Genomic DNA, 23,467 nt, shown 5'->3' on the forward strand with positions numbered 1-23,467 from the left:
TGCCCAGGTCTCTCTCCTCTTTGAGCTGTCCCTTTTCCAGCCTTTTCTGGTGCAGATCCCCCTTCCCAATTTGCAGGTGCCTTCCCCCTTGGCACCTGCACTGGACTGTCCAGGTTTGCCCCTCCACACCCACACCCAGCTCTACCTGTCCTCTATGGACACCCACAGAGGATGGTTTCACTGGCACAGCATGGGGAGATCCACGACTTCTGTAGGATTGGGGCAGCACAACGCCAGATTCCAGACTTGTAGTTTGCTGTGTTCACCTCTCTGATGGGCACCAGGAGCAGCAGGAGCTGGGAGGGAGAGTCAGCAACGCACCAGTGCCCAGAGCAAGGGAATCATTTAGCTGGTGGCTCAGCCTCTAACTAGGACAAGATTGTCCCTGGAAGTCACCCAAGGATCTCAGTGCAGGAACACAAAGCTCACAGGCCAAGTGTGGTGTCCAGTGATGGCAGAGGAGCCCCAGCACCCCTGGCTGCACTCCTCCACTGAGGGATGGCTGCAGATGGATCTTACCTGAGCTTTGGAGGGAACACAGTGGGAAATCTGGGATTCTGGCCATCAGCACAATGCTGAACGTTGCCCTGACCCCACGTCCCATCCCACCCAGCCGGAACTGCCAGGCAGATGCTCCTCAGGAAAGAGGAGCACAAGGCAGCACAAGCTCCACAGCCTGGACTGAGCCAAAGCACAGCAGTTCTGTCCCAAATCCACCCCTGGGCCCCCTCCTCCAGAGCCAGCAGCCATCAGCTCACTCCTGAGCCCCCATCCCACATTCCCAGGCTCCCTTCCCGAGGCAGCAGCACACCCCCACCCCGAGCACAGCCAGGACCGTGTGGAGCCAGAGCCATGCAGTAAGTCAGACACCACAAGGCAGGATTCAGCAGATTCCATTTAATGTCATGTGCATATATATCCATACATTTACTTATGTCAATGGTTCGGATGTGCGTGATGCCAGGTCTTGAAAAATCTACTCCTCGGGTTACGTCTGGGAGCGTGAACTCTTTCAAAAATCAGCTCAAAAATCAGCAGGGGTGGGGTTGGGCCCTTTAAAATCCGACTTTTAGCCCCAAAAGTTGCCAAGGTAAAGCCGTGAATTGAAGGCAGAGCAGGCAGAGCTGAGCTCTAAATTCCCACCCAGCTCTGCAAATGCTGTTTCGAAGGGCTTGGCCAAGGAACCTCTCCCTCCTTCCGTTCCTCCCTCCCTCCCTCCCAGGGAGACAGAACTGATAAGGAACGAGCTCAGCATCTCCTTCAGCATCCCAAGCAACAGCGAGGCAGAGCAGCAGAAGCCACACCCCACCAGCTCTCCAGGGCACCTTTTGGCCAAGGCTGAGAACAGGGCAGAGAGGTGCAGAAAAAGCATCCCCCCCAAAAAAAAAAAAGAAAATAAGGAAGAAATGACACTTTCACCACCACGGACGCATAGAAATTGGCTTCTCTTCTCTTTTTTTTTTTTTTTTTTTTTTTTGTTTGTTTGTTTGTTGTTTTTTTTTTTCTGGTGTCCAGGGGTCAGGACTGGCATCTCCTGGGGGAAGGGATGCCCCCCCCGCCCCGCCCTGTGCTGCATCCCAGCAGTTGGGGGGTAGATTTTTCAAGGCCTGGAGATGGCTCCCAGGAAGGCTCCTCCCGCCCGCTCGGCATCGATTGCATAGCATTTATTTCATATAAGGCACTGGTTTGCCCGACAGCAATTCCACATCAATGCAGTTTCCGTACAGTCCACATCGGATGGCCGACAGTGCAATAACAGCAACTTAAAGGCAAGGTTTGGAAGAATAAACCCAGCTTTAAATTTCAACTGAATATCAAAAAGATAAAGGAAACTACATTTTTCAAAAGCCTTTTTTTATTTTCCTTCACCATTGTTGTTTTACAATACAAATATCACCTTGTGAATACACAAAAAACCTACAGAAGATAACTCTGCTTCACGTAAAATACAGAATGGATATATATATATATTTATATATATATTTTTCTCTTCTTCATTCTTTTTTTTATAAAAACTATTTTTGTTCTGCACATTGGCAAGTTTAGGATAGGAGACTTCCCCAAACATACAGTATGTATGGTAGGAGTGAAAACTTAGAATTACATGCAGTTTCTGCACAAATACTTTAAAGAAATAGATTATCTTTGTTGTTTTTCAACAACACTTCAATAAGGGGATGGAGAAACCATTCATAGTTCACTCAGTGATCATTTGTAAAATTCTTAAAAAACAGGAGTTCATGGCTGTTTTGCTTTTTAAAACGCAGCTACCAAGTAGACAATAAAGTGATACTTTTTTAGCTTGACCTGCCCACAATGTGTGAGCAAGGTCGGACCCTTTTTATTTGGTGGGGTGGGAGGTTTTTCCCTACACGTGGCAATTTCAACATTATAAGCAAATTTCCAGTTTAATTTAGCTATAAATGCAAAAATTAGTAATTATACAGTATATATAATTCTGCTTTCATGGAATACTTTATTTTAAATAAAAACATTTAAGACTGCCTACTGACCATACAATCAAGACAAGAAAGGCACTAGAAACATAGACAAATCTCTCTCTCTCCCAAGAAGCATTTTCTTTAAATTTTTTAACTCTCTATTCTCTGACATGTAAAAATCTTTTTAAATTTAATTTTTATTTCATACACATTTTGAAAAATAAAGTTAGGAAATACTTAGAAAATCACTTTACATTTTTTTCTCTTTTTTTTGGTGGTTTTTTTTTGTTGGTTTTTTTTCTTTTTTGCACTTTTTTGACACAGTCAGTCACTGCAGATTCTACAAAATCAGGATTTACCAAACCTTTCTGTGTCTATCATCTTATTCGTAGCACGGTGCAACAGGTAGAAAGATTTCTTGATTTCACCCAAGGCAGATATTTAGAAACCTTCATATAGTCATTTGCTAGAAAATGGCTTACAGCCCAATCTTTGGGGCAAGAGATATGAAAAGTATGTTTTCCCAAGAAAATAATATGCTTTGTTCCCAGACGTGACTGGAAAGACCAGAACTTATGATACAAAAGCTTTTCATCTATGTTGTCGCATCATATACAAAGGAACATGGTGATGGGCAAATGCAAATCCCAACTCTATCGACAAGAAATGTATAACAGTGCATGATCAGTTAAATTCTCTTTATTGTTGTCCAACGCAGATCCTTTGGAGAGAAAAAAAGATCACAGTGCTTACCAGGTAACTGAACAGGTCAGGTCCAGGGAGCTGCTAAAGAAAGGGTTAGGGAGCTGTGGATTTTTTTGTTGTTGTTGTGGTTGTTTATGGCATCTTCTCTTGGAGTTGTGAGCACTTGGGACAGGTCCTTGTGGGGCTGTGCTGCCACTGTTACGTGTCACTCACCAGGCGGCTGTACTTGACCTGCCGGCCCCGCGCCAGCGCCGGACACCGCAGGGGCCAGTGGTAGGAGCGAGGTACAATTCCTTGGACATTCTTCTCAAAGTACTGGAAGGGCTTGAACCACCAGACCCTTGCGAGGAGGTTAGTTTGGGAAGCTTCTTTTAGCACCTGCAGGCAGAGAAGGACAACAGGGAGATTGCTGAAGGGCAGGTCCTTTATTCGCACGGCTTCAGCTCAGACCAGTCATCGGTTGGTGTCCTGCTTTGCTGCTCCCAAAATGTCACCTCCCAAACACATCCCAGCCTCCCTGCACACACCAAACATTGCTCACCCCTGTCTACAGGACCTCAGTCATTTGATGGGCCCACAGGAAAGGAATGAGTGGCCTGAAGATCAGTGTCTGCTCTCCCTTGGGAATGAAAACGTCATCCCAAAGCAGGGCTGTTCTGTGAGTGCCTCTGAAATTCCATGGAACTCAGGAAGCACTTTGAGGCCTGGCTGTGTGCCTGTGGAGCCATGAGCAGGGCATGTCCCATCTGGACAAAGTCAGAACCCTGCCCTGCCCTCCACACTCCACATGCTCCCAGACTGCTCCCACCTACCTATTGCTTCTCCCAGCCATGAGCAAGCCCCAGCTCACAGACAGAGAGAGTGGGCAGGCCCTGAGGGAATTACCCAACCCCCCTGCTGCCTATTTCCCATGCCAGAGACAGGGATCCCTGTATCCACCCACCCAAAAGGAATACACAAGCACAGAGCTTGTACACTGAGCCTAATCTCCATGTCAAGCTCACGTGTCAAATAAATCCACTACTGCTTTTTATTTTACAGCCAGGCACAAGCCCCAGCACGAGGAAGGAGAGCAGCACACCAATGTGAGCTCAGGGAAGGATCCAGGGACTGGCATTTCCCAACATCCTGGCAGCTCAGGGTAGCAGTGTTAGGCGACCTCCTGAGTCACATCAGGCAGCAGAACAGGAAGGTTTCCACACCAAGGGCTCTGCTGAAGCAAGTCCTCAGCAGGACTCGGGGTACTGCTGACTCCAGCACTTCCAGCTTAGAAGCACCACTGTTCTGAGAGCCCAGGAGCAAAGTCAAAGCCTGGAATCCTCTGGGGCTGTGTGACAGGAGCTGCAGAGTGTGGGCACAGACTCCTGTCCAACACAGTGCCTCCCAAACTGACTGAACTTCAATGGGCACCTAATTTGCAAATAGGCATTTGGCTGGAAATGTACCACAAGGCTTGGCTGGGGTGTATTGCTTCAGGCAGCCCCAAACCAGTAGAGTAACGAGGTGGGAGCTATAAGGCCTTCAGGAGGCTGGAGCCAGGTGACCTTTAAGGCCTCTTCCAGCCCAGGTAATTCCATGATGATTCTGTGATAGGATCTAAAATCTGCACTGTCACAATATGAACTCATCTTCTGCCATCATAGGAGGTCTTTATTAAACATAATTAACAGCATAGGCCACAGATAAGCAGAAGATCTTTGACCATGAGCATAGAAAATATTTGGACACCAATATGCTGCTATGGACTTAAAAATGTCTCTTAACTCCTTTGTTTGCTATCCATGGGAAAGACTTGTGCATTTTCTCTCAGAGAATCGTGGAACACCCAGGGCTGGAAGGGACCCACAAGGATCATTGATCCAACTCCTGATCCCAACAATCCGATCCTGGGCATCCCTGGCAGTGCTGTCCAAATGCTCCTGGAGCTCTGGCAGCCTTGGGGACGTGACCATTCCTTGGTGAGCCTGGGCAGTGCCCAGCACCCTCTGGGGAAGAGCCTTTCCCTGATCTCCAGCCCAGCCCTGGCACAGCAGGGGAGGTTTCACTTTCCTCAGTGCTGTCAGCTCCTCTCTGATTGCTCCAGTTCACCAGGAGGACTCACCACCCCTTGGAAACACTTTCAAAAACGGGTTCATTTTTAGTGAGGTCTTCTCCTGTACCTCAGGAGACCTGTGGCACAAGTCACAGAACACAGGAAAACCCCAGCTGGGCTCAAGAACCAGACAAAACAAATCCAAGGCAAAAGAATCTAAATGGTTTGTCGTTCAATCACAAATGTGGCCACCTGGCCCAAATGCAGAAGGACCTCAAAGACTGAGGTTACCCAGGGGCAGGAGAGCCCTGCCTGCCTTCAGGAAGACCCTCCCATATTTTTGTGGTCAAGACACAAGAAGAACCCAATTAATGATGCCTCTTTCTCCCCTGCAAACCCAACAGTTGGGAGGAAGAGAGGGACTCTCCACAGGACATGGGTGAGCCTGGATATTCCCCCCCACCCAGGCTACAGCAGAAGCACCCAAGGAGTGGGAGGAACTCACTTGCTGGTTGGCCATTGTGTGGTACCACCAGAATAGCCTTGTAGTGATGTAGTAAGCCACCACCACGTCCACAGTGTAGTGGTCATGAGCAAGGAGGATACAGAACATCCCCACCATGCTGAGTGCCCAGCAGAGCCAGTGGTACCACCAGAGTCGCCGTGGGGAATCTGCAAAGGAGCACAAGCAGGGGTTACTTCCAAGTGGAACCTTATCAGGACTGTTGCTGTGATTAGCAGAGGTCATGGACTGCAATCCTGGCTGACACAGAGATGCTTGTGCTGAGATTAGGAACAGAAATGCTGAGATCACAAAATAAGTATCACTCTCTTAAGGTGTAACTTAAAATTGTACTCGGGGTAACGAGATTCTTGGAAATGAGAAAGGTTACAAAATCTTTGAGGAAGATATAATACACCCTGGCCATTCAAATTAACCTGCTTGTGTTTAGATTGGATATTGGGAAGGAATTGCTCCCTGTAAGGGTGGACAGGCCCTGGCACAGGGTGCCCAGAGAAGCTGGGGCTGCCCCTGGATCCCTGGAAGTGTCCAAGGCCAGGCTGGACAGGCCTTGGAGCAGCCTGGGATAGAGGAAGGTGTCCCTGCCCATGGCAGGGGCTGGGATGACATGAGCTTTAAGGTCCCTTCCAACCCAAACCCATCACAATCCCTCTGGTGAAGAATTTTTCCCCATTATCCAGCTTGAGGCCGTTTCATTGTGGAAAATGCAGGTATTTAGCTGTCCAGTGAGCACAGCAGAAGCCCCTCAGTGAGGAAGAAATGAGGAGGGGAGCAGCAGGGCACTCACACTCTTTGATGAACAGGTAGGTGAGGGTGAGGATGACAGTGTGGCCGCTGTACAGGTAGTCCCCACACATGTTGTGGGAACCCGTGATGGACAAGCCTCCGCCGGCAATCAACTTCATTATCCTCCGCAGGTGAGATTCCCAGTCTCCAAACAGCTGGTGGGACAGCAAAACACAAAAGCACAGTGAATTATCACAGCTCAAAGCAATGGTTTTAAACAGCACCTTGGCCTTTCAGTTCCTCTCCCTTTCTGCTTTGATCCACAAGATCAATCAGCAGATAAACAAATCCTCAGCCTTTCCCAAAAACTTGCAGCACATTTCTAGTAGGAAAAAGAGGCACGAGTGTTTTGATACTTTGTACCTCTTGTAGCTGGTGCTCAGGTGAGATTTTCCTTCTGTACAAGAGGTGCTGTACTCTAAAATAAACGAGGTTTAATTTAGTTCATGTTGTTGGTAACAGGCCCTACTGGTGATCATCCAACAGAAACCAGGAGGAACTGCCCAGGCTAAACAGCCAGCTGCCAAAACCAGGATCTGATGAACAGAAGAGCATCTCACTCCAAACTCTAAGGCCTTTGCAAAGTCTGCAAGATTATTTCTTTCCACTTCCCATTCCATTCTGTGGTGTCTCAGAGCACAGTGCCAGACTTGTGCTTTGAATCACAGCAGCCCAAACAGCGATCTCCCTCCACACTTGGATTTGCTCTGACCCACCCCCAACCACGGCACTGGCTCATGGAGCATTCCTGAAAAAGCTTCAGTTTGCCCAAGGAAAGCCAAATCCAAGCAAAGCAAGTCCTTCCTGTAAGGACACTCTGCTCCCTCTCCCAAGCGACCGAGGGCAGCTGGCACTGTCCAAGACTTTTGCTGCTCTCAGCTCTTAGCCAAGGCCAAATATTAAACAAATCCAAAAAAAAATATCTGCCATGGGACAACCAGGATGCATGGGGAACCTCTGGGACCCACCAGGAAGCAGGGACTAATGGATCAATGCACATGTGTGCTGCATCCTCACCTCATTTTATGATGTTTGAAAATCCATGGAAACCATTGAACTGTCAGAGGGAAACACAGATCCCCCAGGCTGACCATTATTGCTTTTATTTTAAACCTTGGCCTTGCTTTAAGAAGTGGAAATTAATAATTTCTGACAGACTTGACCATGTTCTTTGCAGGAATTAAACATTTCCTGCTAACAGTTGCTCACAAACACTAAACTGCTCCCCAAAGCCCACTTTTCACAATCACATAGAACTCAATAAGGTGTTGAGAGGTTATTCTTTTCCCACCAGGACATTAAGAGCTTTCAAGAAAACCCAGCTTTATCCTTAATCTTATCAGGAGCCTCAGCTTGTCTCTACTTGAGTAATGAGAGGGATTTGCCAACACCGTAAATTCCCCAAATGGGCAGATTTATTCACTTCAGCCCATAAATACCTGTGTTCTCTCTTTTTAAATTTCCTAGCAGCAGACTGCTCAAACACAGTGCTGATTCTTCTCCCACTCACTTCTCTTTCCAAAATCCCTCCAAAAGCCACGAAGGCTCTGCCTTGGCAAACACTGGCTGGACTTCCCCAAGGAACCAAAGCACTTTGGTTTTGTCTGGACATGCCAATCCTCACCAAAACAACAAGAGCACGTGGATGAAGTCCAATCAGGATTTTACTACCTGTACCTCAGTGATTTTACAACCTGCCACCTGATTTATGGCTGTGCTTCTGCCCTTTTTCCTGCTTCAGCTGCGTCACAGCACAACCAGCCCCAGGAATTGCAGTGAGGACCAGGATTCCAGCACTGCTGGGGTGAGCAGAGATGGATGTAACATCACCAGCCTTGTCCCTTCTCCACTCTGAGCTCGTGAATCACCCTTCCAGGCTCACCACAAGGGTCAAGCACCTCTGTCTCAGCAGCCTGGTTTCAGCTCTAGCTTTCACAAGCCTAATTTGTCCCTTGGAGTCAGGGCTGGACTGGGGAGGAGATGAGAAGTCCTTGTGCTAACAGAATTGCAAAAATATTGCAGAAGACAGCCTTGGGAAAGTCTCTCTGGGCCATTTTCAACCACAAATCATATTTGGATTTGACACACTGAGGTGTGTATTTATTTAGAAATCAGTGACTCACACATTGGCAAAGGCTGCACACCTTCAACAGCTTCACTGGAAATAGAAACATGCTGATCATGCAAATTAGTTGAAAATAACACAGAAATTGGGTAGCTCAGAGTTTTGCAAAGGGTGGGAATTCCTGCACTGCCCCACAGCACCTGTCAGCACCTCCACTGACAGGGCAGCCAGCAACCTGCAGAAGGATGTCCCTGTCACACTAAACCAGCGTTCTCAAATTCAAATTATAGAACGGTTTGGGCTGGCTCAGGTTTGAATGGGTTCATCCCATTCCCCCCTGCCATGGGCAGGGACACCTTCCACTGTCCCAGGCTGCTCCAAGCCCCAATGTCCAACCTGGCCTTGGACACTGCCAGGGATCCAGGGGCAGCCACAGCTGCTCTGGGCACCCTGTGCCAGGGCCTGCCCACCCTCCCAGGGAACAATTCCTTCCCAATATCCCATCCAGCCCTGCCCTCTGGCAGTGGGAACCCATTCCCCCTTGTCCTGGCACTCCAGTTCCTGTTGCAACGTTCCTCTCCAGTTTCCCTGTACCCTTCAGGCCCTGGAAGGAGCTGTGAGGTCTCCACACAACCTTCTCCTCTCCAGGCTGAGCAGCCCCAGCTCTCCCAGCCTGGCTCCACAGGGAAGGTGCTTCAGTCCCCTCAGGAACTTGGTGGCCTCCTCTGGACCTGCTCCAACAGCTCCATGCCCTCCCTATGCTGGGGGCACCAGAACTGTGCACAGAATTCTGGGGGGGGCTCTCATGAGAGCAGGGCAGAGGGGCAGAACCCCCTCCCTTAGAAACACTTCTTGAGAAAGCAGTTTTGGGAAGAGCAGTACAAGGGGGAAACACACAGATTAGTGCATGGCAGGGCAGCCAGAAGGAGTTTACCTTTGGAGAACACTTGAAATGCATTCCAGGTACTGGGAGTGTAGTCACATACATGGTAATACACCGGTACAGGTATAGTGTGCCAACTATACAGAAAAATCTTCTGCTAATTATAGACCTGGTAGGGAAAAAAAAAAAAAAAAAAAAAAAAAAAAACAGGCAAAAATAAGGAGGTCATTCAAGGCAAACAAAACCCACAAAGGTAAATAAAACAAACCACCAGCTGTTTTCTCCTGATATTTTGGCAACTCATGACACTATGGGCTTAAATCTGGGAATGCTGAACCACTCCACAAATATTCCCACGCCTTCCAGGCCAGGAACACAGCAGCAGCTCAATTCACACTGCCCTTGAAGGTGGTTACAGAAAATCTAAGGATTAGGATGCAAAAGCCTATGCAGATTTGGTGCTGAAGACATTAAAGGGGATTTCATGCCCCACACCCCTCCAGTAGCTGTGGCCCTCATGGATTTCCTATTCGAGGCAGGGGAAAAAGTTACAGTATTTTCATTCTAAGATGAAAAAGAGTAACTTTATTTCAGTTGACACACAATTTAGTGATTACAAAGAGTCTCCTGTATAACCCAGAGGAATGAGAGAACACATCTTTCCTGAGCAGCATTATAAAGGAAGCAGTTTACACCAGTAAGGAAAGCTCCCAAATAAAAATGCAGAACTGCTCTGGCTGCAGGACAGGGTGTTTGCAGGGAAGCCACTCAGCAGCCACAGCTGCAGAGATATTTATTACCAAGGGCTGATGTTCACAGAGAGGGCAGATGCAGACCTGGGGTACCGTGAGGTGCCTCTGCAAAACCAGCACAAGCACCCAGGGTAAAGGATGGGCTCAGGAGGGACAGCCAGCCCCAAAACTGCCCCACAGGGGTAACACCTAAAAACACCTCAAAGAAAGACAATGAAACCTCTTCTGGCACATCCACCAGGACAGGAACAATCTCTGGAAAGATCCTAAGGAGAGGGTTATAGAAATCAGTGTGAATACAGCAATCACTCTTCATGTGCCACTGGCTACAGATCTTGTGGGTTTTGGTTCATTTTAAATCATTATTCTTTGCACTTATGGTCATGTCAAGCTGCATGTTCTGGCATTCACAGAATCCAAGAACAGTCTGGATTGGGAGGGACTTTAAAGCTCATCCAGTGCCATCCCTGCCATGGGCAGGGACACCTTCCACTGTCCCAGGCTGCTCCAAGCCCCAATGTCCAGCCTGGCCTTGGACACTGCCAGGGATCCAGGGGCAGCCACAGCTGCTCTGGGCACCCTGTGCCAGGGCCTGCCCACCCTCCCAGGGAACAATTCCTGCCCAATATCCCATCCAGCCCTGCCCTATGGCAGTGGGAAGCCATTCCCTGTGTCCTGGAACTCCAGGCCCTTCTAAAGAGTCTCTCTTCTTCTTTCTTGAAGGTTCCCTTCAGGCACTGGAATTCCCTTCAGGCACTGGAATTCAGTTGTTGCTATTTTGCTCACTTTTAAAACAATAATATTCCTATCATGCTGAGCTCTTTCGAAACTCAAAATTGGTCATTAAACTTTTCAGTGCTTTTGGCAGTTAATAAACTGGAGTGCTCCACTCTCAAAGGAGTATAAGTTTGCAATGCCAGATCAGTAACACCTTGAGTGCCTTTGATTTATCAGGAAAAAATTAACTCTTGGAGGGTAAACACATTTTGCATTGGAATACTCACTGCTGTAACACAGTATTCCAGACTTTTTTCTTCCGTCTTCTGGTGTAAACATGGGTAAAACTGGGAGTTAAGAATGATAATTATGAATCTTGCTCCACAAACTGAAATTTAAGTGTGGAGGACACCATTCCAGTGGGGCAGGGGTTCTCCTCTGCAGAGTTTTTCCTCTAAGATCTCAACTTTGTGGCTTTTAGAACCAGACATGAACCTGCTTTTTTCTTTATAACATAAAGGCAAACAGGGGATTAAAGGCTGAGCAACACCATATTTTGAGAGACCAAAGAAATGGCAGCATTTTGCTGAGCACTGAATTTTTTTTAATTAAAACTACCACTTGATTTTGCTGGATTTGGCATATTTTAGCTTAGGAAAGTCTGAGAGAGCTCTGCACTGTAATATAAAGGGGAAAAATGTAAAAAGCCTCCTATTTCTCTTTCTCCAGAGGATTTGTGTAAGTGTGAGACTCAGAGCCAACTCCCCACTCATTCCTGGCCCAGAGAATTCCCTTCCAGCCCTGCAGACCCCAGCAGGGAGTACACTGCTCCTTCAGCCCCATGAGCCAACTACATGGCCAATCCTGGCTTTGTGCTCCTCCCACAGCATCTGGGAATGCTTCTCAGAGAAGTTCATCTGCCTCAGCAGCTTCCTTAAGCTCCCTGTGGATACCCCAGAGTGCCCAGCCAGATCTGCTCCTGCCTTCAGGAGACACCAGCCCAACCCCATGCCATGGACAGCATTAGAATCATAAAATCCCAGAATGGTTTGGGTTGGAAGGGACCTTAAAGCCCTTCTACTTCCACCCCTGCCACAGGCAGGGACACCTTCCACTATCGCAGGTTGCTCCAAGCCCCATCCAACCTGGCCTTGGACACCTCCCAGGACAAAGAAGCAGAAGTGAGGAAGGCCCATCTGGCCCAATGTCCTCCCTTTATTCCTGAATTAAGTTTCCAAGGGAGGGGATAACCCCACCACAAAAGGGATTCAGCTCTTTCTGTAGCACTGAGTCACCACCCCTTTGGTGTGCACCATCCAACACCACAAGAACAAGGTCCTCCAGATGAAGCCACCTCACTGGGCTCTTGTTCCTGCCAGCACTTCTCCTCCTCTTCCCTTTCTCCTGCTCTTCCCTTTCTCCTGCTCAGCCACAGCTTGGGCCTCTCAGACCTTGTTCCCTCTGCTCATAGATAGAAAATAGGGATTTTGGTCTTCAAAACATTCCATGGTCACTGACCAAGCTCTGGGACTCCCTGGCATCTTCCCCTAGCACCAGAAAAGGCCCTTCCAAAGGGGATTTCCCATGGCAGGGGGTTGGAATGGGATGATCTTTAGGGTCCCTTCCAGTCCCAAACATTCTGTGATTCTCTAACATAAATAAAAACAAACACCCCAAAGCAAATGGGGACATGGCACTGGGGGGCCTTCACATCTGCCAGTGACATCAATGTATGTATGTTACCATCAACTCAACCCACATCTCACTCCTCCAAAATCTCCAAGGATTCTGCTGTTCTTCACCTACAAGCTCTGCTCAGCTCCACCACAGGGTGTTTGATCCCTGGTATTGGCCCTATTAACCCGACACCTCCTTCTTGAGGGCAATCCCACACCACCTCCTCTAGCTGTTTGCCTTGGGTTTAAAATCATGGAATATCCTGAGCTGGAAGGGACCCACAAGGATCATTGATCCAGCTCCAGTCCCTGCACAGACACTCCAACAATCCCAACCTGTGTGGAGCTCTGGCAGCCCCAGGGCCATGCCCTATTCCCTAGGGAGCCTGGGCAGTGCCCAGCACTCTGTGGGGAAAGAGCCTTTCTCTGATCTCCAACCTAAACAAACCCTCCTGGAACATCTCCAGCCATTCCCTTGGATCCTGGTTCACAGCTGTCCTCACAAGAGCATGAAATGTGCTCCCTCTGAACAAACGGTGAGTTCAGAACATCATTTCATCCAGTCCGTGGCTTTTCACCCATGAAAAAGGTTCAAGTTAACCATGCAGGCAAACATGAGCAGTGGTGTGGCTCAGTTTCTTAGGGAACATTTGGACCTCTGCCTTCTGCACAAGCAGCTCACACTGAGTGCTACCTATTCCAGCTTTGAAAACTGAGATAAGTAGATCACAAGAAGCTTCATTTTGTTTGGGTGCAAACCAGTAGCTACCTTCCAAAAGCTGTCAGAAGCACTCAAGTTTTGAAAAGGTTTTACTTACTTGTATTTTAAGAGCAGCCACTGAACAAACCACAGTCCTACAAGGATCATGCCGTTGATTTCACAAATAGAAAAAGCCCATTGCACCCGATCAAAGCGATCAAAAAATGCATCTGGGAGGGGAGGCTGCACCTCCTTGGGAGGCACTCGTTCATGAACCACCGAGATAGTCACCGTGGTGAAGACGAAACAAAAAAGTGCATAAATAAAAGCCAGGAAAGTCTTGCCCCACTCCATGGGATACTGCGAGCGCTCCGGCTCCGGCATGGGGATCTTTATCATCTCCTTCTTGAAGCCATTGGGGACCCCGTTGAGCTTGAGTGCGGCGCCGAAGCCGTTCTGGCGTGCGGTGTCGCCGGAGCGCACGTGCCCGTTGGTGTGGCCATTCTTGTGAGCCTCCATGTGGTGAGCCATCTTCAGCCCCTCGATCATGTTCAACAGCCGCTGGCCGCTGTCAGAAGACACCCGGCACAGAGGGGATTTCTTGAAATCCTCCTCCGTCAGGTTGATGAGGTCCCGCCCGGTGAAGCTCTTCAGGGGCTCACAGTACTCCGGCACGGCATTGTCCGTCAGCCAGCTGGTCACCTCCTCGGGTGACCACAGCACCACTTCTTTCATTTTGCCAGGGACGGTGGCACATGGGCTTCAAAGTGGGCAGCAGTCACTGCGGCTCCAGCGCGGCGGGAAGCTCCTCCTTGGCTTCATCTCGTCCTGGGAATGGGTTTGGCCAGAGGAGAGACTGTCCTCACCCAGCCGGCACCAGCATGCGGGCGCCGCGGCCAGCATAGGAAACGCTCTACTTCATCTTCCTGTGGGCATTCTTCTTCCTGGGGAGGGGGAGGAAAACACAAAAACAGCCATTAGGACACCATTTAGCCTGCAGCTCATGGCCAAAGCCAAAATTCCTGCACAAAACCAGCTGTGCTCCAGATGGACAACAGACTCTGGAGGGGAAAGAGCAGCAGATTTGAGCTCCAGCCTTGTACACACAGCACTGTCCTTCCCGAGCTCAGTGCTGATTTCTTAAAAGATTTAACACCACTTTGCAGCTGTGGGAAGTCTCCTTCCTGCTCTCTATTTGTTACATTTTCCATTTCAATGCTCTAGTCCATGAACAGCATCCGAACTCCTCTTACAATCGTCATACTCATGGATTTAAGGAGCTACAAAGCAAATGCCTGGTATTATTTGTGGTAGAAACCTTTTCTACCCCTCACAGACTGGTACCTTAATGCAATGTGTGGCACCAGTGATTCAATATGAAACCTGTTTTTCCTTCTGCAAGGCAAAAACCATAAAATCACTAAATCTCAGACTGGTTTGGGTTGGAAGGGACATTAAAGCTCATCCCATCCCACCACCTGCCACGGGCAGGGACACCTTTCACTACACCAGCTTGCTCCAAGCCCCACCCAACCCACCCTAGAACTCCTCTAGGTGCCATATACAGTCATCAACACTAAAAAATTTATGTAGATGAGCAAGGATCTACTCTCTGGGCCAAAAGAGCAGCAGGAAAATCAATGACCAAGCAGATTAGCCTGAAACTAAACCGTAGCATTTAGGTTTGCAAGCATTTAGCAGCTCTGTGAGGTTAATTTGACTGTTTCTAGGGTATACTGCTCCAATTCAAAGAAATGTTTTCTACCAGCTAAAAAAAAAAAGGAACCAGAAGAAAAATTATTTAGGTTTTTTTTTTTTTTTAAAAAAGAGGAACTAGGTAAGAAACTTCTATACTCAATGAATTGCAGAAATAGAAAAGCTGATGGCTTCCAGTACAAAAGTTACAAGAACACAGAAGTTACTTGCTTGGAATCTCTTCCTGAATTTTTGAGATACGAGCAGTAAACAAGGCAGCGATGACCACCACCAGCAAATCCTCAGGTCTGAGCTGTTTACTCAAACAACCAACCAGAACTGCTCCTCCCCAAAGCAAGGAGAGGAAAGCAGTGGAAGCCCCACCATCCCACAAACCGCATGCTCTTCATAAATGTGAAGTGAGAAGGTAACAACACAGGGAAAAAAACCTCTTCGTATTTTCAATAGTCAAATCAAGCCTTTATCAGCTGAAAGAATATTTTTAGCCTCTTACAGGCTCTCAAGTGTTTGTGTTTCATCAAAGGGAGCAAAGCTGTGACTGAGGAAAACCAAAATAATTTACCCTACTGGCACGATTTGAGCTGAAGTGGCTCAGAACAGATACAGAGCTTTACTCCTATGCAAACACAACCACACTGCATGTCAATTTATTTTTTGACCTGTTACCTCTAATCTCAGCATGAAACACAAGGTGCAGTTTTTAATTTGTTTTTCCATGGAATGAACTGTGATGGCAGAGAAAAGAAAAAGCGTTGGCTGGAAGGACTGGCAGTATTTGGACAGGTCACCTCTCACTTACTGGCCACACCAGGAATGTGCACATATTTAAATCCACAGAGCAAGCAGGGATGAAGATGACTCTTCCACTTTATGCATATCTGTGTTGTTTTAAAGCAGAAGTGAGGATACAGCTCTATTTGCTTCCTTTTCTTTCAATACTGAGGAAGGCTTTCAAGCCACAGATTGCTTCATTATTCAAGTTATGTTTAGCAAATCAGTATTTAGTTACAGAGCTCTGAACATGGAAAAAGGGTGGCCTGAATTATGCATGGTAACCCACATTAGGAGCTCCTACAAGGCCGGGACTGAGCAGCAGCTCAGCTCCACCCGCCCATCTCCGTGTGCTCATTTCAAATCCCAGCTCTGGCAGCACAGATTCCCAACAGACAATCCTCAGACTTCTTGTAGCTTCCCAGGATGGTGCCTCGCAGTGTTGATAAAGCCAAAGTTATTTATTTTTAAAGCTGTTCCCCCACCCAAGCTCTGGGCCTGCAGCAGGGCCCAGCTCCCTGTGCTGTCTCAGCCACAGCGCTGCCTTTCCCAGTCTTGTCTTACAATCCAGCCTGGCCTTGGGGCTCCACGAGCTCTCTGTGGGCACCACGAGGTGGGGCAGTAATAATTAAACCTTCTCAGTTTCCAATGCTGGAGTGCCTGAATCCCAGCTTCCCAAATACCTGAACCTGACAGAGCAGCTTTCTGTCCACCACGACGACATTTTTAAGGATTTGGAATCCCAAAGACACAGTTCAGGAGCCTTCCTTGAAGGTAGCCAACCTTCAAACTACATCTCCACTGCCAGGGAAGGTCTAGACTGGATACTAGGAAAAATTTCTTCATAGAAAATGTTGTCCAGCCCTGGAATAGGCTGCCCTGGGCAGTGGCAGAGTCACTATCCCTGCCTGGAGGGATTTAAAACATTTGTAGATGTGGCACTTGGGGACATGGGTTAGTGGTGGCCTTGGGAGTGCTGGGAGAATGATTGGACTCAGTGAGCTCAGAGGGCTTTTCCAACCTAAACCATTCCCTGATTACATTCCATGCAAAGCTGCCAGCAGGCTCTAAGATGAGCTCCAGATGGAAAAATCTGTTGCCAGCTGCAAATAGCACTCGGATACTGGCACAAGAGTCCCAAAATGCTGGTGTGACCCCAGGATACCTGGCCTGGCAGCCTGACAAAAACTAACAAATGTGTGCCTTGCAGTAAAACTGCAGGTTTGGGCAATATTGCTGGAAAGTGCAGTTCCAGAATGTGCAATCCCAGCTTGCTGCTCTCACACCCCCAGTGTAAATCACTCTCAAGCACCTTCTGTAAAAGCAGAGTAAATGACACAGGAAGAAAAGTAATCCTCTGCCAAGGACACAGGCCATGGATATGAGTTGTTTTCACTGAGAGTTAAAATGAGGAAAACCAACTAAAATTTTTAACACCACTTATTATTCAAGCCTGCTTTCACAGCCTGTCTAATGGGGGAGGAATAGGCAAAAAAGCTTCTTTACTCACACCTTCCAGCTTGTCACATTAAAAATTCCTCATTCCCTATGGAGCATCCATGAAAGCTTGATGGGGTGCGGTTTGCAGAAACTATGGGGGACTCACAGCTCTCACTCACCCCCTCCCTTCCACAAAAGGTCTTCTCCCCTCTACACAAGGCAGAAGGTGGGGACCAGTGTCAGCTGCAGCCAGGCCACATGCTCAGCTTCAGAGTGGTCCCATGAGGATGGGGCACACACAAACCTCCCCAGTCCTGACACAGGTTCTTTAGCCTGGATGACTAAAAATTCCCTCCATCCGCAGCAGAGCTGCCTCATTAAGGAGCCTGAACCGACAAGGAATTATAAATAACAATGTGATTATCATAACAATACCAACTGCACCATGATAATGATGCTGTGGAATACCAGAACCTCAAAATACCCACACAAGATCGAGCAAGATGAAACAACATCACCAAGGGCTCCAGGTCTCACCTCATCGTGTTTACAGGATCTTTTTTCCCAGTTCCCAGCAAACCCTCAAGTGCTAACTCAAAACATGGGGAGTAATTCCCACCACCACTTCCATCCACACCTTGGCCACAGCCATGCCAGAGGGTTAAACAAGTATTTGGGGTGCACTCTTACAACCCTGCCTATCAAGACCTGTTCTCCTGAGATGCAGCTGGGCACAAGCAGCAAAGGTGGCAGCATCAACCTTTTTGGTAAAGAACAAGATAATCAGCCATGAAATCATCAGCTGATTATTCCTCCACACTTAGAATCATGGGAATGATCTGGCTTGGGAAGGACCTTAAAACCCATCCAGTCCCACCCCTGCCATGGGCAGGGACACCTTCCACTGTCCCAGGCTGCTCCAAGCCCCAAAGTCCAACCTGGCCTTGGACACTGCCAGGGATCCAGGGGCAGCCACAGCTGCTCTGGGCACCCTGTGCCAGGGCCTGCCCACCCTCCCAGGGAACAATTCCTTCCCAATATCCCATCCAGCCCTGCCCTCTGGCACTGGGAACCCATTCCCTTTGTCCTGTCCCTCCATCCCTTATCTTGAGTACCTCTCCAGCTCTCCTGGAGCCCCTTTAGGCCCTGGCAGGGGCTCTGAGTTCTCCCTGGAGCTTCTCCTCTCCAGGTGAGCACCCCCAGCTCTCCCAGCCTGGCTCCAGAGCAGAGGGGCTCCAGCCCCTGCAGCATCTCCAAGGCCTCCTCTGGACCTGCTCTAACAGCTCCACATCTTTCCTGTGCTGAGGACAAGGCCCAGCTCTGGGATCCCCTTGCAAGCAGAAACTGTTGAGTCTCACAACTAACACTGACGAGACAAAACCACATCCACCTAAACCAGCAAAAAAGCACCTCCTATGTTTGTTCATCTTGAAACTCCTCCTAAAGCACTTTGAAACCCAACCAAAGCAAAGAAAACCTAAGCCTTCCAAAATCAAACTGTGCTCTGCTCATGTTTGTGCTTTTGCTCTCTAAGCTTTGCTGCCAGGGCAACAGTCACTATAGAAATCAGTCAAATAATAAGCTATTTCAGCAACTCGTCACCAGAAGCCAGGAAATCCTTTCAGAGGCAGTGGGTAACATGTTCCACTTGCAACCCTCATCATCCTTCCCAGACAGCCCAGAAAAGTTGAGAGGATCCAACCCTCGGTGAAAAACGAGATTCATAAATGAGAGAGGTTAGTAAGCACAGCTGGAAGATACAATAATGGTATTTTGACCCTTGGAAAATAAACTCAGAGGTTCACACTGATAATATGTGCGCACAAATATGTGCAAGCAGGAGAAACCCAACTGCTCAAAGGATTGAAATGTAATGCGTTATAACCCAGCCCACCAGTGAATTCCCCAACCCCACTGATGAGCAGGACTTACACAGAGACTGAGTGCCCCGGATAAAAGCTGGGAGCTCTTGTCCTGTGATTACAGAGCACAAAACAAACTGTTCACAGCAGCAGGGCCTGAGTCACTGCTACAGTCACCTCCTCTCCAGGCATTCCATCATGGCCAACAATAACGCTCTGACACCTCAATAACTGGACATCCTGTACTTGACAAGCACCTCTGCACACCAATTTGCAAGGAAAGGGAGCTGCCTGCCACAAATTATGTGCTGGATACTCTAACAAGCTCCCAAGCAGTGTTTCCCTCCGTCCAGGACAGACTTGCCTCCAAACCAGCATCACCCCTTCTGCACCACTAACAAGCAGAAAACTGCTGGCAGTGTAAAACTGGCCAGTAAAGCTGGCTTTGTGCAGGAAATGCAAATACATGCAAATATAAAATAGCTGTAAGTGTAACATTGAGGCACAGGTGGGCTCACAAGCTGCACAGAGCTGCTAGATAGGTTTCCAAGGTCAGCCCCAGATGAAAATACTGGCCTGTGGACAGGAAGTCAGAGCAAGTAGAGCTACTACTACGAAAAGAGAGGCTGGGATGAAAATGCAAAGCAACGCCCACATCCCCTGAACAGCTACTTACACAGCTTCAGAGGGAGAAAAAAGCCCTGCCTGAATACTACAGAAATCCCTGAGCAGCCTGGTTTTTTCTAAATTACTTGATACCAAGAAGAAAAAGAAACCCTCACCATATATTTTCTATGCTAACTGAATTAAAAAAAAAAAAAAAAAAAAAAAAAAAAAAAAAAAAAAAAAAACACCACACCACAACAACAGAAATGAAAATCCACCCATGGGTGTAACAGTTCAGAACCCAAGCTCAGAGTTGAGCAAGGAGGATTTAAAGCTCAAAATACTTGCAGCACACTTGGATAACCAACAGGTCCCACCTCCAGATGGGAACACCACCAGGGAGTATTTCCTTCCATGAGACTCCATCAGAGCTTGGAGCACCCAGCGGAAGGTGTCCCTGCCCATGGCAGAAGCTCAAACTGGATGGTTTTTAAGGCCCTTTCCAACCCAAACAACTCCTTAATTCTGTGATTTACAGCCCTACGCCTCAGCTTTCTTCTCCCATCCCCCTGGTGCTTGACAGTAGTTATAAAAACGAGCAAACACTCAGGAGGAGGCCTCACCCCATGAGCAGCTGCTAAGCAGAGCTTTTATTCTCCCAGGATGGAAATCCTGCTTCCAATGATCTGGGGATGGAAAGGATGGAGTGGGGAGGAGGGCAGAGCAGATTCGAGTTGCAATTATTTCAGGTTTGGAAGTTGTCCCAAGTCAGGGAGGCAGAGTCAGGCACCAGCCCCAGAGCCTTTCTGCCCATTCCAGGGGTAATCCAAGCACCCAGCCCATTCTCTACTCCATTCCATAATCCTAATACCTCATCCTAAAAATAAGCCAACATCTGCAATGGCAGTGGGACCAATATTGGCTTATTTTTGAACAGCTCCAAAACGAAATCCACGCTTCCCACTCCAAATGCAAAGAGAGGTGTGAAAATATTAACAGAACATCACAATTCTTTAAAAATTAGTTTAGACTGGATATTGGGAAGAAGTTATTCCCTGGGAGGGTGGGGAGGCCCTGGCACAGGGTGCCCAGAGATGTTGTGGCTGCTCCTGGATCCCTGGAAGTCCAAAGCCAGGCTGGACTGGGAATACTTGTAGAAGGTCCCTGCCCATGGCAGGAGGTAGAACAAGATGAACTTTAAGATGCTTCCAACCCAAACCATTCTGTGATTTTATGAATAAGCTGCTCAGACACCAAGATCTACAATGCTTCAGCAGCTCCCTACAGCAGAACCAAGCCACCCAGCACTCCCCAAACCAACCCACGCCCCTTGGGCACCACGCTGCGCTCAAACCCTGCCCACGTGGGATCTGGACAGCAGCAGCCCTGAGTGTCTGTGGGCTCTATGCTCAGGCAGCAGCAAGCTGTGGCTGCTGTCCCCAGCAGAGCTGAACACACATCCCTGTGCTGCCTCAGGATCTGGGTCAGGCAGAGATAGGGCAGGGCTGGAAATAGAGCCTCGTGTCCTCGTGCGACCCCGCAGACAATCCAGGGCTGAAGCGCACACAGCGATGCTCGCCCTCCTCCTGAGACACCCAAACCTCCCCAGACTGATACACCAGCAACAAAACACCTTCAAAGGAAGAAGAGATGAAACACTGAAAAGGCAGAAAAAGTGTAGTTTTTTTCTCTACAAGGCAGGGCAGAAGGATGGAGGCAGGAAAATAAGGAGAGACTAAACGTTTGTGACATGCTCCATATTTTAACTCAGTTAGTGCAGGTGTTTGGGGAGTTTTATGAGGTTTTTTTACCTCCAGTGATTACCTAAAAGTCATTTGTTATTAGAAAGTCAGATTTATTGGAAACCTCTGGGAATCTAAGTAGCAGCATGGATTTAAAATTTAAAAAATCATGGGAACAGAAAGGGAAGTTGTGCCCAAGGAAACTGAGAGCAGTCTTGTGACTGATGGTAATGTGGCTCTGAAATGCAGACTCCAGCATAATTTGCCAAACCAGCCATGCAGATTAGGAAAAGGAAACCTGGCACGAATCACAGAAAAAACAGATCCTCACTGAGGACTTAAATCAGTTACTTGACATATTTTTTTAATATTAGGGTTTGTTACTGGCCATGTATGAGACAGTAGCCAGACCACAACAGTTGCTCCCTCCCAACTGTCTTTGCCAGGATTGTAACTAAAGCTAAAGAAAACTAAGTTTACATGCTAGGATTCCCAGCCTAGAATAATATTTCCATATTTCATTAGAAATATAAATATTTTATTTCAAACATCCTACTTTTGAAGTCCCAACACATGAGATCCACATCAAAAAGACTCCAAGCCTCCAGAGCTGAAATGTGAATATCTATAGATCTTCATGCACAGTGCCATTCTCTGCACTTCAGCTGTTACTTTTCATAAAGCCACCCAAAAGACACACCACCAACATTATTCATTTTCAATGCCATTCCTCTTGGAGAACAAAACAATCCCTGGGTTTGCCTTTATTAATTTAGTTTCACGTAACACTGAGTGTTTCTTGGTCTGAAAGACAAAACACCACACATATCCAAGATTAATTGTGGTATAAATAGCCTGAGTTTTTGAACACAAAGTCCTGCTCTTTTCAACAATACCTGCTCAGAATTGCACCAAAAATCAAGCAAGTTTCTTCAAGACATGTATCTGCAGGAAGGAGAGGAAGGCTCTTACCGCATAGTTGGTCTAAAAAAATCAGAAACACAGGAAAGGGAAGGGAAAAAAAAGGAAAAAATCCCAAACCATCTTGACTGCCAACAAGTTATGGGCGTACAGCCTGCATGGTGGGGATGTGTCAGACTAGAGCCAGATCTCCTGACACTGCAGATGAACTGTCCTGGCATCTTCCTTTCTGTGGTTATGCTACAAGCAGGAAAAACCCTCTCGGTTTATTTGCCAAATCCTTTCTTTACTCTCCCTCACAGGAAGCCAAATTCCTCTGTTTGCAGTGGAGATCTGCCACTGCTGGCCTTGGCCTCGATGGTAAAAACACGCTCCAGCAAACCCAGTGTGGCTGGGGACACAAATTCTCCCCTTCCCAGTCCAGCCATCCAGCACCTCCTTCTTCAAGAGCCACAAGGAGGGGCCAAACAACTCAGAGCAGCTCTGGTCCCTGCTCCAAGGGTCTCTGGCTTTTGCCTTTTAAAGGCAATTTTATCATTGCTGCTCAGTGTTTTGGGCACTGAACGCGACATTTTGATGATCCAACAAGCTCTAAATTTCAGAATTTGGTCTCCAGAAAACCAAGCCATTCCTTGCCCAGTGCTGCAAAGTACCTTTATCTGTGTGTCAGACTATTCGTACTCATTCCATTGACTGCTCCTACTCAGCTGCTCCCAATCCATGTCAGATGTGACACTGCTCCCACTGATGATCTGTGACACCAGCAAATCCTATTTTAAATCTTGCTGCTGACAAGTGGGCACCAAGCCCAAAGAACAGGAATACAGAAACATCCCCCTGAAACATGAAGCACTCCTTACAATTTTTACTGATAGATAATTGAAGATGACAAAACAACACTGAAAACACGCCTCCTTCCACACTGACAGCAACAGTGACAATATGTTCCACCAGGTACATGTCAAACAACTGCCCAGACCACAAGCAGAGTCACTTGGAGTCATTACAGTGTGTTCAAAGGGTGCAAAATATGTTTTACATATTCCCCTCAGCTCAAAGGTTATGATAAATTAGGTTCACAAAGAAGAAATAAGAGAAGATAAAAAACTTAGATCTTGCCATCTAACTG

The 23,467-nt window shown here is 47.7% G+C and overlaps 1 protein-coding gene across 4 annotated transcripts in view; it reads right to left on the minus strand.

Moving 5' to 3' along the window:
• Positions 1-882: 882 nt before the first annotated feature.
• Positions 883-23,467, minus strand: part of SGMS1 (sphingomyelin synthase 1) — an 88,494-nt gene continuing 65,909 nt past the window's right edge. For all 4 annotated transcript variants that reach the window (XM_083866890.1, XM_083866888.1, XM_083866889.1 and 1 more), the window contains 5 exons: positions 13,399-14,224; positions 9,487-9,604; positions 6,489-6,642; positions 5,684-5,850; positions 883-3,524 (listed from right to left, as the gene is read on the minus strand). In XM_083866890.1, the coding sequence (XP_083723016.1) occupies positions 3,345-3,524; positions 5,684-5,850; positions 6,489-6,642; positions 9,487-9,604; positions 13,399-14,015 (1,236 nt within the window). In that variant the 5' untranslated portion in view covers positions 14,016-14,224 and the 3' untranslated portion in view covers positions 883-3,344. The remainder of the gene's footprint in view (positions 3,525-5,683; positions 5,851-6,488; positions 6,643-9,486; positions 9,605-13,398; positions 14,225-23,467) is intronic.

The sequence above is a fragment of the Zosterops lateralis genome, assembly GCF_965231275.1.
Source record: "Zosterops lateralis genome assembly, chromosome: 8".
NCBI lineage: Eukaryota > Metazoa > Chordata > Aves > Passeriformes > Zosteropidae > Zosterops > Zosterops lateralis.